This window comes from Pteropus medius, unplaced genomic scaffold (genome assembly GCF_902729225.1).
Source record: "Pteropus medius unplaced genomic scaffold, Ma_sr-lr_union100, whole genome shotgun sequence".
Lineage (NCBI taxonomy): Eukaryota > Metazoa > Chordata > Mammalia > Chiroptera > Pteropodidae > Pteropus > Pteropus medius.
Window position 1 is genome coordinate 105 of NW_024351064.1, and position 16,167 is coordinate 16,271.

The following is a 16,167-nucleotide window of genomic DNA, read 5'->3' on the forward strand; positions in this document are numbered from 1 at the left end:
TCCCATCCTTTCTCAGCTGTGATGGTGGTTGTATTTCGTAACTTGTTGTTCCAGCTGTGGAGAGTTCATTGAGATGTCATGAGTTATTATCTTTCAAGAGTAGGTTTAAGATTTAATGATGTTTTTCTTCACGAGAGATCATAAGTATGTTTTCCACTGAGATTTAAAAAGATAGTTTTTGTCACTGCCCCACTTTAAAATAGCAGATTTTGCCTATTTCAAATCTGACTTTTAAAGTAGGTGTAGCAACTAAAATTAGTTTGGAATTAGGAAAATTCAATAGCTTTACTCAAAAGAGGTAACTTTTGTGAAGACTCATCTGAATCACAAGTATCCAGGTACACTTCTACTGGAACATGTAACAGAACAAAGAAAGACTTTGAATCAATCATTTTCTGACTTGTTCACTATTCTTTTAAAAAATTGTATCATGTTAGGTGACATAACTACAAAGAGATTTTCAATATTATCTTAGAATTTCTATCGTAATGAGTTGGCCTTTCCATGTCTCTCATTAATATTTGTCCACATGGCAAATAGCAATAGTTCAGTAACAGTAACAACTGCTACAGTCTGGGACTGTGTTTGGCACTGGGGTGAACCAGAAGAAAGTAAGGGTCTGCCCTCATGGCCTGGAGGAGCTCGTAAGCTAGTGGCGAAGAGACACATGTGATCAGCCTCCTATAACAATGAAGTATCACAGCTTTCATGGTAGTAATATAAACATGACATATAAGTAACCAGTTTTGTATTGTCTTTTGTTAAAAGCACATGGGTAAAGTTGCCGCTTGAGTTAAAATTGCTTGATTACAATCTTTTACCTGTCTCTATGTTAAAAGCAGAAAATTTTAAGATGATCCAACCATGGGTATGGGTATAGAGTTAAGACATGAAATTGAATTTGCTCTGCCTAAAGTTAACTGAGGTGGAGATCAGACTTTGCAAGCTTAGCCATGTTAATCCCATGCTAAATGCAACAGAGAGGGTTGGCTTAGAACAGAAACGAACAAGGACGAGAACCGAATTTAGTTTATTTTTAAGCTTTTTATAAACAAAGGTCAAACAACAAACACCCTTGGCCATATACTACTTGTGTCATAATCTGGTTCCACCACACCAGCCCCACCAGTGATCTCAGCAAAATAGGGTCAGGAAAGCCGGAGAGGATGATGTGCTGGGGACATGTTACTTAGTGTACATCAGGCATAAGGGTGCTTCCCTAGGTTCTCAGAGCACAGCCATTGCCTGGAAGGTTTCTTGCCCGCAAAATTGTAAGAACCCGTCTATGGGGAACACAGGGAGGAACCTTAAGTATCTCTAGATGGAATTGTTTACCAATGTCACTGGAATATAGTGTTTGAAAAATAACAAGAACTTTGTTTTATTCACTGCTCTGTCCCTAACACCTCAATCAATGCCTCACATATATGAGTGAATATGTATAGAATGATTGGATAACTGATCATGATATTTTGAACTTCATAAATATCTTCATGCATTTCTTTGAACTAGTGATCGAGAGGAGGAAAAAAGAATTTAGGATGATTTGCTAGGCCCCGTCTCAATGTACTAGTTTGCTAAAATGTACACAAACAGGAGATTTTGGCCCAAAAGAGTTATCCTCTGTCTTTCCCACTATAGTCCAGACTCCAATTATTACTCTGGTTTTTGTTAGAAAAAAATCAAAATGTATTTCGACATATACATATCAGTGGAGAGGTGGCATAGAGATCTGCGTGTTCCAAAGAAGGGAAGACTTATATGAAGTTTTCAACAAATTTCAACTCATTTTTTTCATCCAATTTCTCCAGTACATATTTAGCATGAGAAAAATGATTTAAAATATTTATTTTTCTCTCTATGTAAGGATTTTCTACGAAATATTCCAGGAAGTGTTTTTTCATCAGATCTCTATGATCATTGGATCTGTGTAATGGATCAAGGAAATGATGAAGAGAAAATAAATACAATTCAAAGGTAAATATTCTAATTTGGTCATGTCTCAAAAATGCTTTTAAAAAACTTAAATTTTATAAGCTTGTCTATTAAAGGAATGATGACTATCAAAATCACATCCATGGGGACCAGTTTAAAAATGGATTTATGCTAGCTACTCTCACTGTTGTTATTGTTTTCTCCCTGTTAACATGGACTACTTGACCATCATGTACCATCTATACGTCTGAATCTGAGAGGAGCTGAAACCCATTAGAACAACAGCTAACACTGTAAACCCAAATAGCGATTTATGAGCTCAATATTGGTAAATATTTAACTAACCAGACAACTCCTTATATATCTCATTCACCAGCTGAATTCATACAGAGAAAATTTCCTCCCTCAAGGAACCAACAGTCTGGTAGAGTACATAGATAAAGCAAATATTACAATTAAAGTGCAGTATAATCATTACTATAAAAGAAATATGAAGGAGAGTATTGTGGGAGCACTGTGGAGAGGCAGTTAACTCTGAAGAAGTGTCAAGAAAAAAGAGAGTTGCAAAATTTCAATCTGATTACAAAGAAGCATTGTCTGTACTCATGCAAAGGGAAGTTGCTGGCAGACCTCAACCAGCCCTATGTCCTGCATTATAGGAGAGGAGAGAATAACTGTCCATTAGTGAAAAGCAATACTTCCAGGTCTTTGAAAATACAAGAATCCCAATATTACTTTTCCCATATGCTTGTTTAGTATAGTTTCTTCTTGAGCAACTTTCCAATATGAATGATTATCCATGGACTGTATTTGATAGACATCTTTACATATATATATATATATCATATACATATATATATATATATCATATATATATATCATATCATATACATATATACATATATATAGAAGATATATATATATATAGAAGAACGTAATACAAGTATTGGAGACACCAGAAGTCAAAGCCATGTAACAAAATACTATCTCTGCTTCCACTATGTTTTGGTGGAAACCACTTGGAGATAGTGAAAATCAGATTCTATACTTGATGATCGTTATCTAAAACTTTATAACGTACTGTTAAAGGATGATTTCTTTTTTAAAAAAAGTAAAATTATAACTCATACAAATATAAAATGAACACAGATGAAAGATTTTATTTAAATCATTAACTAATGAAAATTAATAAGATATAGCAAGCAGTTCAAAGGAGATTTCAAAGTATCACAACTTATGTAGTTGATTCAGAAATGCTGAAATGAATTTACAAATAGCTGCAAAACTGGCTTTCTCTATTGGGGCATTGGGAGGTGGAGGTGGGCACAAATAAATCATGTGTTTCTCCACCAGACAGAATTTTCAGTTCTATGAACAAGGTTTAGATGCACGGCTATCAGTTATCTGCAACTTAGAGTTATAAAATTAGTTTAAAGGCTTAAGGCCTCCATAAATCAGATAACCCAAAAGAGTGTGCTAGATACACAAAACCTTACTTTCCATTGAATACACTCAGTAATCTTTTGGTCCATTACAATATCTTTCATAATTTATCCCTACAGAACTGTGTTTGTTTTCCATTCGTTGAACTGAAGAAATGACTCTCTGCTACAGAAATCAGATCACTTGATTTTGTGCCCTAGGTTGCAGATTCTTGCTGAAAAAAGCAACAACTATTAATATCAACATATATATGTTTTTAGATGATAGTAAAAATCATTTTCAATGAATGATAATTTAAAAATCTCATCGATTACAAAATAGAAACAGTTGGAAATTACTGTGATAAGCTTGATTAAATGTGACAGTAATACCAGTGAGATCAGAGAATTGGGACAAAATGGACTTTGGAAGCTGGTGGAATAGAGCACAAGTTCTCAGAATCGACCTGGAATCTTAGTAGTAGTTGAAGTTTGGGTTCCCACTAAGAGGCAGAATTCCTGTGTTGCTGCTTGGAAATAAAGGAGCACTTTAAGTTTAATGGTTGTTTGATTTCATCAGAAAGCTCTCTGGGGTTGACAATATTCTGAACTGTTATAGAATGTGCCTAAGTCGAAACACGTTGTATTAGTTTCAGGTAAATATTTCAGGTAAATATGGACCATTTTTCTGCATTTCTTTACAATTTCATTGAAAATAGTGTACAAAATAAATGCATAAATAAATATCCTGGCAGTCCTCACTTTACATGGTTCCATGTTAACTGAAACTCACATATCTGGACTGTGTTCTTGCTTTCCATGGGGAACCAAAGTGAGGGTTTCCTATTTATACACATGCTTTATTAAACATCTGGCTTAAAGAACACATTTTTCTGTCTTTAGGCTGTTAGACCAGCTCCCAAGAGCCAATGTTGTTCTCCTAAGATATCTTTTTGGAGTATTATACAACATTGAGCAACAGTCCTCATCCAATCAGATGACTGCATTTAATTTAGCGGTGTGTATCGCTCCAAGCATTCTTTGGCCTCCTACTTCATCCAGCCCAGAATTAGAAAATGAATTTACAAAAAAGGTAATGAAGTTTTTTATCTTTATGCCCTGGGAGATCAAATCCCCATTTTGAGTCTAAATTTTGGGTATTAATTCTTAAATGTATTTAAGTAACTTATAAAGTTGAGTTCAATAAGTATTTCATCCTATCCTCATAGACTATAGAAAAGTGATTTATAAGCAGAAAAGTGCTAGCAATTGAGTTACTGGACATAATTGACATTTACAAAGCCTTCCATTCCAAAACAGCTGCTTATACATTCTTCTCTAGTGCACATGGAACATTCTCAAGAATCGAGCACATACGGGGACACGGAGATAGCCTCAACAAATATAAGAGGGTTGAAATCATTCCAACCATATTCTCTGAGCATAATGCTTTGAAACTAGAGATCAACTGCAGGAAGAAATAAGGAAGAACCACAAATACATGGAGATTAAACAACATGCTACTGAAGAATAACTGAGTCAGAGAAGAAATAAAAAGAGAGATCAAGAGATACATAGAAAAAAATGATAATGATACTACAACATATCAAAACTTTTGGGACACGGCAAAAGCAGTCATAAGAGGAAAGTTCATATCATTACAGGCTTAGCTCCAAAAACAAGAACGAGCCCAAATAAACAACATAACGCTTCATCTTAAAAAACTAGAAAAGGAAGAACAAATGCAACCTAAGTCAGCAGAAGTAAAGAAATCATCAAAATTAGAGCAGAAATAAATGAAATTGAAAACAAACAAAAAAATATCAATAGAAAAATAAACGCAATAAAGAGCTGGTTCTTTGAGAAGATTAATAAAATTAACAAAATCCCTGGCTAGAATCACAAAAGAAAAAAGAGAAGGGACACAAGTATACAAAATCAGGGATGAAAGAGGGGAAATTACGATTGACATCGCAGAAATACAAAGGATGATGCAAGAATACTATGAAAAAGCATATAAAACCAAATTTAATAACCTAGAAGAAATGGACCAGTACTTAGAAAAATATAATCTTCCTAGATTGAATCAAGAAGATCTGGAAAATCTAAATAGACCAACCAGCAGTAGGAAATTTAAACAATCATCAAAAATCTACCAAAAAGTAAAAGTCCAGGGCCAGATGGCTTCACCAGTGAATTTGACCAAACATTCAAAGACGATTTAATACCTATTCTCCTCAAACTCTTCCAAAAAATCTAAGAGGAGGAAATACTTCCAAGTTCCTTTTATGAGACCAATATTTCTGTGATATCAAAACCTGACAAACATAACACAAAAAAAGAAAACTACAGACCAATATCTCTCATGAACACAAATGCAAAACTCCTAAATAAGATACCAACAAACCGAATATAGCAACACATTAAAAAGATTATAGACCACGATCAAGTGGGCTTCATCCCAGAAGCACAGGGATGGTTTAACATATGCAAATCGATAAATGTGATAACACCACATAAACAAATTAAAAATAAGAATCATATGATCATATCCATAGATGCGGAAATAACCTTCGACAAGATACAGCACCCATTTATGATCAAAACACTTAACAAAATCGGTATAGAAGGAAAGTACCTTAACATAATAAAGGCCATCTATGACAAACCCTCAGACAACATTATACTTAATGGTGAAAAACTAAAAACCTTCCCTCTAAGATCAGGAAAAAGTCAAGGCTGTCCATTATCGCCACTGCTATTCAATATAACACTGGAGGTCCTAGCAAGTGCAATCAGGCAAGAGAAAGATATAAAAGGCATCCCAATAGGAAACAAAGAAGTCAAACTGTCACTATTTGCAGATGACATGGTCCTCTATATAGAAAATCCTAAAGACTCCACAAGAACACTACTAGAAACAATAAGCAAATACAGTAAAGTCTCTGGATACAAAATCAACATTCAAAAATCAATAGTGTTCCTATATTCTAATAATGAAGCATCAGAAAGAGAAGTGGAAAAAATAATTCCTTTTGCAATTACAACAAAAAGAATAAAATACTAGGAATAAATTTAATGAAACATGTGAAGGACCTATATAATGAAAACTACAAGACCCTATTAAAAGAAATTGAAGAAGATACAAAGAAGTGGAAAACTATTTTGTGTTCTTGGTTTGGAAGAATCAATGTTGTTAAAATGACCATATTACCTAAAGCATTATACAGATTTAATGCAATCCCCATCAAAATCTCATCAGCATTTTTTTAAAAAATTGAACAAAAAATCATCAAATTTGTATGGAAGCACAAAAGACCCTGAATTGTCAAAGCCAAAAGAATGAGTCTGGAGGCATCACTCTACCCATCTTCAAATTATACTACAAAGTGAAAGTAATCAAAACAGCATGGTATGGGCAGCAAAACAGACACAGAGACCAATGGAACAGAATAGAGAATCCAGAAGAAAACCCATGTTTGTATGGGCAAATAATTTTTGACAAAAAAGCCAAAAACATACAGTGGAGAAAGGAAAGCCTCTTCAATAAATGGTGCTGGGAGCACTGGAAAGCCACCTGCAAAAGAATGAAACTAGACTATTGTCTATCACCACACACCAAAATTAACTCAGAATGGATTAAGGACCTGAATAGAAGATCTGAAACAATAAAATACATAAAAGAAAACATAGGAGCTAAATTCAAGGACCTTGGGCTTAAAGAGGATTTTATGAATTTGACCTCAAAGGCAAGGGAAGTAAAAGCAAAAATAAATGAATGGGACTACATCAAACTAAGAAGCTTCTGCTCAGCAAAAGAAGTTGTCAACAAGATAAAGAGACCACCATGTCAATGAGAAAATATATTTGCAAGCAATGCTTCCCATAAGGGCCTAATATCCAAAATATACAAAGAACTCATATAACTCAATAACAACAAAAAGACAAATGATCCAAAAAAATGGGCAGAGGACCTGAACAAACACTTCTCCACAGAGGACATATGAATGGCCAACAAATATTTGAAAAGATGCTCAACATTGCTGACTATTAGGGAAATGAAAATCAAAATCACAATGAGATACCACTTGACACCTGTTAGTATAGCTATAATCAACAGGACAAGTAATAACAAATGTTGGAGAGGATGTGGAGAAGAAGGAACCCTCATACATTGCTGGTGGGACTGCAAGTTGGTACAGCCACTATGGAAAACAATATGGAGGTTCTTGAAAAAACTAAGAATTGATCTACCATATGATCCAGCTTTTACTCTACTGGGTATGTACCCCAAAGACTTGAAAACTCATATCCGAAAAGATATTTGCACACCAATGTTCATAGCAGCATTATTCACAGTGGCCAGGATATGGAAGCAACCGAAGTGTCCTACAGTAGATGATTGGCTAAAGAAGCTGTGGTACATATATACAGTGGAATATTACTTAGCCATAAGAAGAGATAAAATACTGCCATTTGCAACAACATGGATGAACCTCAAGATAATCATGCTAAGAGAAATAAGCCGGACAGAAAAAGTTGAAAACAACATGATATCACTTGTATGTGGGATATAAACCTAAAAGCAACAAATGAACAGGACAAACAGAAACTCATGGACATGGACAATAGGCTAGTGGTTACCAGAGGGTGGCAGGGAGGAAGAGGGAGAAGGTAGACGAGATAAAGTGAGTCAAATATGTGGTGACAGAAAAAAATCTAACTATGGGAGGTGAACACACAGTGTAAATATATATATGCCTTACTATTAAAGTGTATAGCTGAAACTTATTGGATTTCGTTAACCAATGTCCCATAACAATTAATTAATTAATTAATTTAAAAAAATAGTTCCAGCGATGCAGAGTGTCCTCATCTAAAGAATGGAGGTAGTGACAATACGGAGTTCAAACAGTGGTTACTTGAAGTCACACTCATGTAGTGCCTGGCACATAATATACGGTTTAGGGATATTACTTCCCTTTGTGCCCATCATTCTGCCTGCTCCTTTGCCTCAGTTATTGGAGGGGGAAAACTACAGAAGGATTCCAGTACATCTCAGTGGAGGCACAAAACTCTCTAGTGAAATCTTACCTCTACCCTAAGCACCTCCAGTTAGTGAAAATTCATAGATAGAGCCCAATCAGGCAAAATGCAAGTTTACTCTCCCACTGTCTCTCTCCCTTACAATAAACCCACAGAGGATGCCCTCTTCCCAAGCTTATGGCAACTGCCTTTTACACAAGAAATCTATTTCATAAGTCTTTATCTAATGATACTTTATAGATTTTAGTAACAAAGTATATTTCTTCACCTTAAATGCCCTATAGAGAATATTTAAAACTACCCTGATTTTTGAAACAGAGCCATTGGTATAACATGTTAGCATATAGGCCAAGGCTACAAATAATAACTTAGGCCACTGATTAAAATTAATCTCTATACTCAAATTCCTCTTGACGGTATTATAGTTTTTTAGAGAAAACTTTTGTATATTTTAAAGTAGACGTGAATTTTTCTTGGGATTCTTTTGCACTTTTTTTGTTAAAATCAGGATTCATATATGAAATGTGATGTATTGATATGCATATGAAAAGTAGCACTTTGTTTTTGTCCTTTTTTATACAGGTGTCTCAGCTTATTCAATTTATGATTGAAAATTGCCGTGGGATATTTGGAGAAGATATCATTTCCCTCTCGGGGGAGGTTTCAGTGAGATGTGACACTAAAGAGAATGCCTCAGGTATTGGGAATAATTGGGTTGTTTTTTGTGAGAAAGACACATGTCTGTGAAGATGCTGGGACAGTGGTGGTCCCAGAGCCCAGAAGCTCAGGTGAAGGGAGCCTCTGAGTTGAGTCATTGGGTCCAGGACTCCTTCCTGAGAAGGCCTGCTAATGTTCACACTGGTGGGGTTAAGAAAGGCATACGGCTAGATGCCAAACTTCAAGAATTTGTTAGTGGTAGCATGATATATTATGATGGTTTTAACCTTTTTTTAAATAAAACTTTACAAGGAATGTTAATATACATATAGAACAACTGTAGTTAAAACTGGAATAGAAGACCCAGAGGCAAGCCTGGTCTTTTTCTTCCTCTCCTTCCTCTTAGTGGTCCCTGGGACACCTCAGAATTCTAGGGCACTTTGAAACAGTTTAAAAACAATTAGCATCATGGCCGAGGTAGAGGGGAGACTTGACATTTAACCTTCCAGAATATGAATTCCAATACGACCAATTGCTAGTTAAGTTACCTTTGGCCAATTATTCTATGCCACTGAATATCAATTCTACATCTATGAAACATGGATAACCATAATGTCTAACTTTTATGGTTGTTTTAAAGATTAAATAAGTAATGGATATTAAAGAACTTTGTCAAAGAGAAATTGATGGAGTTAGTAAATGGTTACCCTGAGACTACAGTTAATTATGTATACCCACGTAAGATGGCAGTCTTATTCAGAACCTAGGTGTACGTGGCACTGATTCCTTTATATGTTTCTTGCCATTTTTTGATGTTATGATGTGTCTCATTGCTTTGAGGAATATTACTTAAGAAAAGCCCATTTCTTCAGGAACTGAGATAATCTAATATACCATAACAATTTTATTTTACATTTTTGCTAACAATTGAGAAGAATGTGAAAGATCCATTTTTTCTTGAGAGCAGGAATTTGAACATGAAAAGAGAATTAAACTAAGCACCATAATTTTTTCAAGTCAGCATGTATTGGTAAGAAACAATGTTAATCATGGTTTGGTTTTTTCGACAGATATCCCTTGCTTCCAGATGAATGACTCCTCCTATGACAGCTTAGAAAATGAGCTGAATGAGGATGTTGATGCTCCATGCAGTGATGTGATAAAGAAGCTTGGTCAAGGAAGCAGAAGCATGGACTCTGTATTAACCCTTAGTGACTATGACCTTGACCAGCCTGAGGTAGAAGGTCTTTTAACCCTGAGTGACTTTAATTTAGATCATTCTAAACATGAAGAATTTCAGATGGATCTTGACTTAGACAATTCTAAACATGAAGAATTTCAAATGGATCTTGACTTAGACAATTCTAAACATGAAGACTTTCAAATGGAACTTGACATAGACCATCCTAAACATGAAGATATTCAAATGGAATTTGACTTAGATCATTCTAAACCAGAAGACATTCAAATGGAACTTGATTTAGACCATCTTAAACATGAAGACTTTCAAATGGAACGTCCTCTTGAATCCAAACCAGTGACTGCTGTAGTACTATATGGAAACGCCACACTGCAGGGCCGTGCCAGGCCCTCAGCTAACATGAGCACATCCTGCTGCCTGTCCACAGCTGCAGCAGATGGTCCAAAAAGCCCCAGGCGGATCCGGCGCTGCTCAGAGCCCAGCACCAACTATGTAGATTCAAAGCTTTCCTTTCTCAGGGAGTTTTATCGGAAAAAAAAACTCAAGTCCAGCTATGATCCAATTCTCTCACAAGAAGATGAGGACTATCTGAAGCAGAATCAACCCCTACAGGAAGAGAGTAAGGTATGTTTGAGGCAGAATTTAGGCATAGGCACTGATATCAAGAAAAATGCCACTAATAAAATAGTTAAGAAGAAAAGCTCGTCAGGTAATGAAGGAAATCATGTGAAACTTTTTTCTAAATCCAAGCCAGTGGCCATTTCTGTGGCATCTTATAGTCACGTGTCCTCATATGACCATCCTAGGAATGTGCCATTTGATTCAGGTACATCTGGATACTCCCCAGCACACACAACAGATGCCCTCAAGAGTTTGAGGAGACACCGGCGCTGCTCAGAGCCCATCATTCATGACCAACACTGCAAACTGAGCCATCTTGGGGGGATTTATTCAAAGAAACAACATAAAACCAGCTATGAAGCTGATCACTTTGACAGAGAAGATGATTATCTCAAACGGCACAAGTCTTTGCAAATGGAGGGGCAAAAACTCATTAATCAGAGTTTGGTCATGGGTATCGAGGTGGGCAAGAGTAGTGCCGTAAACCAAACAACCGAGAAGTTTTTACCCTCAAGCTTAAACACTTGCCCAAGCACTAGCTCTTCCAGTTTGTCCTCCCCAGGCACTTCTCCATCTGGCTCATCGGTGAGCTCCCAAGACAGTGCTTTTTCCCAGATTTCTGAACACTTCGTGTTTACACCCACTGATACTTCCTCACCAATCGATTGCACCTTTCAGGCTCAAAGAAAACAGGAGGAACTTTCTTCTGACCTTAGCAGTTCCAGCCTCATTTCTGGAATGCCTGGTCCCTCATCTAGACAGTCCAGCAACAACTTAGCTCATACAAATAAGGATACCATAGAGTGTCCCTCACATTCTGTAACTCTTCACCCCATCACATGGTTAAGAAATGGCATGGCCAGTCTGAAAAACTGGTCCCTCAGAAAGAAACCAAAGGCATACGGACTAGAGGAAAAGAAAATAGTTTCTCTCAAAAGATTTACAGAGCCACCTCCACATGCTTCTGGTGTTCCAGAAGCCAGGTCACTGCAAGAGAAAAAGGAAGATATTCCCCTAAGGGCAGCTGAAGAACTTGAAGCTGTGCAAGCAGCCGAGTGCTGTAGCTCTTATCCCAGCCAGGACTCAGAGAAATGCTTTAGCTCGCACTCAACTTGGTGGAAGACAGCCTCAAGCTTTGTATGCAGTCACATGAAGAAGGACAGAGTAGTGGGCAGTGCTCTTCAGACATTCTGCCTTGTGTGAAATCCTCACCTTGCCCTTCAACTGAGTAATGCTTCCAGCTCAGACTGAGGGCTTATGGTCGTTTGTGATGTTGGGGACAGATACCCAACCAAAGACATTTAACCCACAATAAGAATCCAATGTCTACAAGAACAGAAACTGAGCTATAAAGGAGTTAGGTGTTGAACTCACATATTCACTTTTGGTCATTGAAAACAGTGACTAAAGAGTTTTTCTCTCTTTTTACTGTTATAGTGAATCATATAAACCTAATTCTGAAAGAAAAAAAGCAGCTTTAGAAAAGCCCATTCCAGAGGAAAAGAGCCAGTTTTAGTCTAAACTTTTTGCCAAATTGTCTCCATAAAGAAAATTCTTTTGTTGTCCTAAATATTAGCAATGATTATCTTTATGCTATTTTTTCCAGATATTTTATACAACAAGGTCATAATAATTATTGTCTTTATGTCCATTATTAGCTCAGTTTCTGTTCTTGTAGACATTGGATTCTTATTGTGGTTAACTGGCTTTGATTGAATGTTTGTCCTCAACATCACAAACTACCATAGGCCCACAAACTAGTTTATTCAAAATTATTTTTCTGAGCCACCAGGAAACTTCATGTCAAATGTTATTTCCCTGTTGTTCTAAAGGTTGCATTTTTCAGTTGGAGAGGAAAAAAATGTTTTCTGTAAGATCTAAGAAGTCCTTTCAGTATTAGCTATAGGTGCTACCTACCTCTAGAGTACATGGCTGTGTTTGCCCTAAGCATTATAACTAGCTTTTAGAACTCTGAGTCCAAAGAACTCCTTCATGATATTAACCATCTCAGTCACAGATGTGAAGTGGACTTCACCTTGTAACCAACCACTCCTGTATTTTGATTCCTAAGTTTCCATACGCATCTTTTGCAGTGTAATATATAAAGGCCAGGGATTCCCCTTACCCTTAAGGCAATACTACTGTCAGCACTGAAAGATGTGAATGAAGCTCTTATGATTTGGAGTGTCTTTCTGGAATAAATTTCTTCTCTACTTAACAAAATAACATTCTAGCCTTTTTTTTTTCCACATTGATGAGTCAAAAATCACCAAAAAAATAAAAAATAAAAGGAAGAAAAACACCCAACCAATTCGAAGCACAGAAGAAAATAGGTGTTGCAGTTCTGAATTAACCATTCCGATGTTCTGTGTTCCCTTAGATACTCTTGCAATACTTAATGTGAAGTATTTGTTAGTATTGCTGTGAAGTATTACATGGTATTATTTGAACACAGAGTACATGTCACTTTATTATACTCTGTTAATCTATAATAATATATTAGATTGATGCTTTATCTAAAAAGCTTTGAGTTTGTATAATATGTCCTGACAAATTTTACCACCATATGTTACATAATACATGTGTATTTTTGTACTTGCAGAAACTGCTGCTAACTTTTAAATCGTTTGGTTATGAAGGCACTGATAATGAATATATATAAACTGATGCTGTCTGTGAAATAAAATACCACCCTCCAGAGTTAACAGCCTCATCGGAGCAATATTCTCCTTTCTAGAATTGTTTTGGTTAATGACCTCAGTGTCTGCTTAACATTTGAAATTTCAAAAAGTGTAATTAATGTGCAATTGGAACTTTGAGTGTGTAGTCATAGGCCATGGTCCATCTTTCTAGAAAAAGAGTTTTTTTGCTTTTATGTTTTTCTAATCTTTCCATTTACCAAACAAGTCATGCTGTAGATACAGTCTTCATTTTTTTTAGGTATTATTTTTATTGTGCTTTTATATTCTCCTATCAAAAGAACCATCAACTCAGTTTAATTGATTGTACGAGATTCTCTTACCTAAATTTGAACCGTTCTGACTAGAGTACCCAGTTGACTTCAATACATACCCAGATATCAGTACTTCTCAGGTCATATAAACTTTTTAAATATTACTGGTTTCTCTTGAATGTTGCATCTTTGCCTACTCAGAGTTCATTGAGGTTCACTCAATGTATGTTTAACAACTATTTCAAAGAGATTCAAAAATATATACTACATTAGTACAAAAAAATTGTTTATTCTCATTAAGCAATGAAGACCACAACCTCAGTATCAGAAACATCATCGATTAGATTTGGGCAGTATACACATACACTGATGTAAATTTCTCTATATACTTTACAGAAATACAGAGATTATTTTAATTTTTAAAAAGTCTTAATTGAATAAAAACATTGGATTCAAGAAATTATCTACCAGTGTGGTTTTGTTTTGTTTTGTTTTGTTTTGTTTTACTTTACATGACATGACAGTGAATTGAAAAGATCTAATGTTTCCTCGGGCTAATGGCATATTTGTTTGTTGAAAAGAATTTCTAAGAATGTTATGTATCTTTATCAAATTATGGTGGTAAGTTTCAGACTTAACTTTTCCTACTGGTCATGTTTTAATGACTTGAGAGGAAGTATTTGCAAACTGCTTATTTCAATACAGAGAAAAAAATATTAATAAAATTTAGTGAAGTGTTAACTTTAATATCTCTTTTGGTTATGAGGATATCTTATAAGCTAAATTTTCTGCTGAAAGGAAGAATACTATTGAGTTCTGTACTGTTTACCCCAATCATGAGTCAGACTCTGTTTCTGAGCCACTCGTGAGTATAAATCCTTCATTTGTATTTGTAGGTTTTGTTTCATTTTTAATGTAGTGAATTTCTTGAGCTTCTGTTCTGCATAATGTCATCAGATATGTGGTAAAATTGGCAGAAGCCTCTGGGGTGGAGTTTGGAAAATTTCATTTTGAAATCCCAAGGAAATACACACAGTGGATATTGGATGTATATTGTTTCTTAATTTGTACAGTGTGTTTTCTGATCGTGCAATGCCAGAGCGCACCTACCACTTTTAGACAGTTCACTGTTTTTCTAACCTATTTAATTTATTAAAGCAAAGCAAATATGTTTTGTGGAGTTTGATTTTTCATGGTAACATGCATTACATATTTGGCACACATTAAGATTTAAATGCTTATCGTTTTCATCTAGGTTGATTTTACATTACAATAACTTAGATTTAAATTTCAAACTTCTCGCAGCCTCTTAGTCTGCTATGAGGAGTGAATAGATTGGCTAAAAACCTGTATTTGTGAGGTAGGCCTATTATGCTGGTCAAATAAAATGGATGCTGTAAAGAAATATTCCTTGTCTGCCAGGTCACAGGGGCTTTGATACGTATGGCCTAAAATTCAGGAGAAAAACAGTTTACATCTTTGCCCAAGCATTGGGATGACTGGGAAACAGAAAATGATCAAAACACATGAGCACAGAGAAACTTATTGCTTAAAGGCATAGGAAATGAATGAGGGGGAGGAAAGCCAAAAATGATCTAATTCAAGCAAGAAAGTAAATCACAGAGAGGTCAGTGAAATTCGAAAGATGGAAAGAGCATAGCTGGGAGGAGATGGAGGTGTTACAAATGATATAAATGCTATTCAGTTTAATTTTTATTGTCAGGGACTATTCTAGATCCTAGAGATACAAGGTGAAAAAAGACAGATCATCTCTGTCTTTAGGGACTTTAAACAACTCAGGGAAAAAATGGGCAGTGTTAAAGGAAAGGGAACAGTAACATTTATTGGGCACTTATTGTTGCCTACATGCACCGAGGATCAATGCATTACATATGTATTTTTACATTTAACGATCACAATAGCCCTACATAGTGGATAAATTCAGCTAGAACCACATGTGACCCCAGCCTCTTTTTTTTACCCTTTTACCTTAAAATAAGGATTATAATAACACTTCCTCTATGATAAAGCAGACACAAGTATATACAGGAATTCAATCCACACCTAACAAGTTATTGTGTCTCCGCTAGGTATCTTCACTTTTAGAAAGTCATTCAGTATTTAAAAAAAATAAGAAAAGTATAATAATTGTCAAAATAATTGGGCTGAAAATGTTGTCCTGACAAAATGGTACAGATTTGTATCTCCCTGCTCCTCCCCACTAAGTATAATAATACAGTTAAGTATAATCATAAATCCTCAAAGTAATGCAAATGACAACCAAAGAAGAATCCTAAGAAGTAATAGAAAGGTGAATTGGTTCAGAATCCCAA

At 35.6% G+C, this 16,167-nt stretch overlaps 1 protein-coding gene across 1 annotated transcript; it reads left to right on the top strand.

Moving 5' to 3' along the window:
- The first annotated feature begins 480 nt into the window (after positions 1 to 480).
- Positions 481 to 13,104, top strand: LOC120586024 (rho GTPase-activating protein 20-like). Its single transcript, XM_039842443.1, is given in 6 exon segments — positions 481 to 1,977; positions 4,260 to 4,449; positions 8,985 to 9,099; positions 10,130 to 11,983; positions 11,986 to 12,094; positions 12,096 to 13,104. Coding segments are annotated over 6 exon segments (2,403 nt in total). The 5' UTR covers positions 481 to 1,933; the 3' UTR covers positions 12,187 to 13,104.
- The last annotated feature ends 3,063 nt before the right edge of the window (positions 13,105 to 16,167 follow it).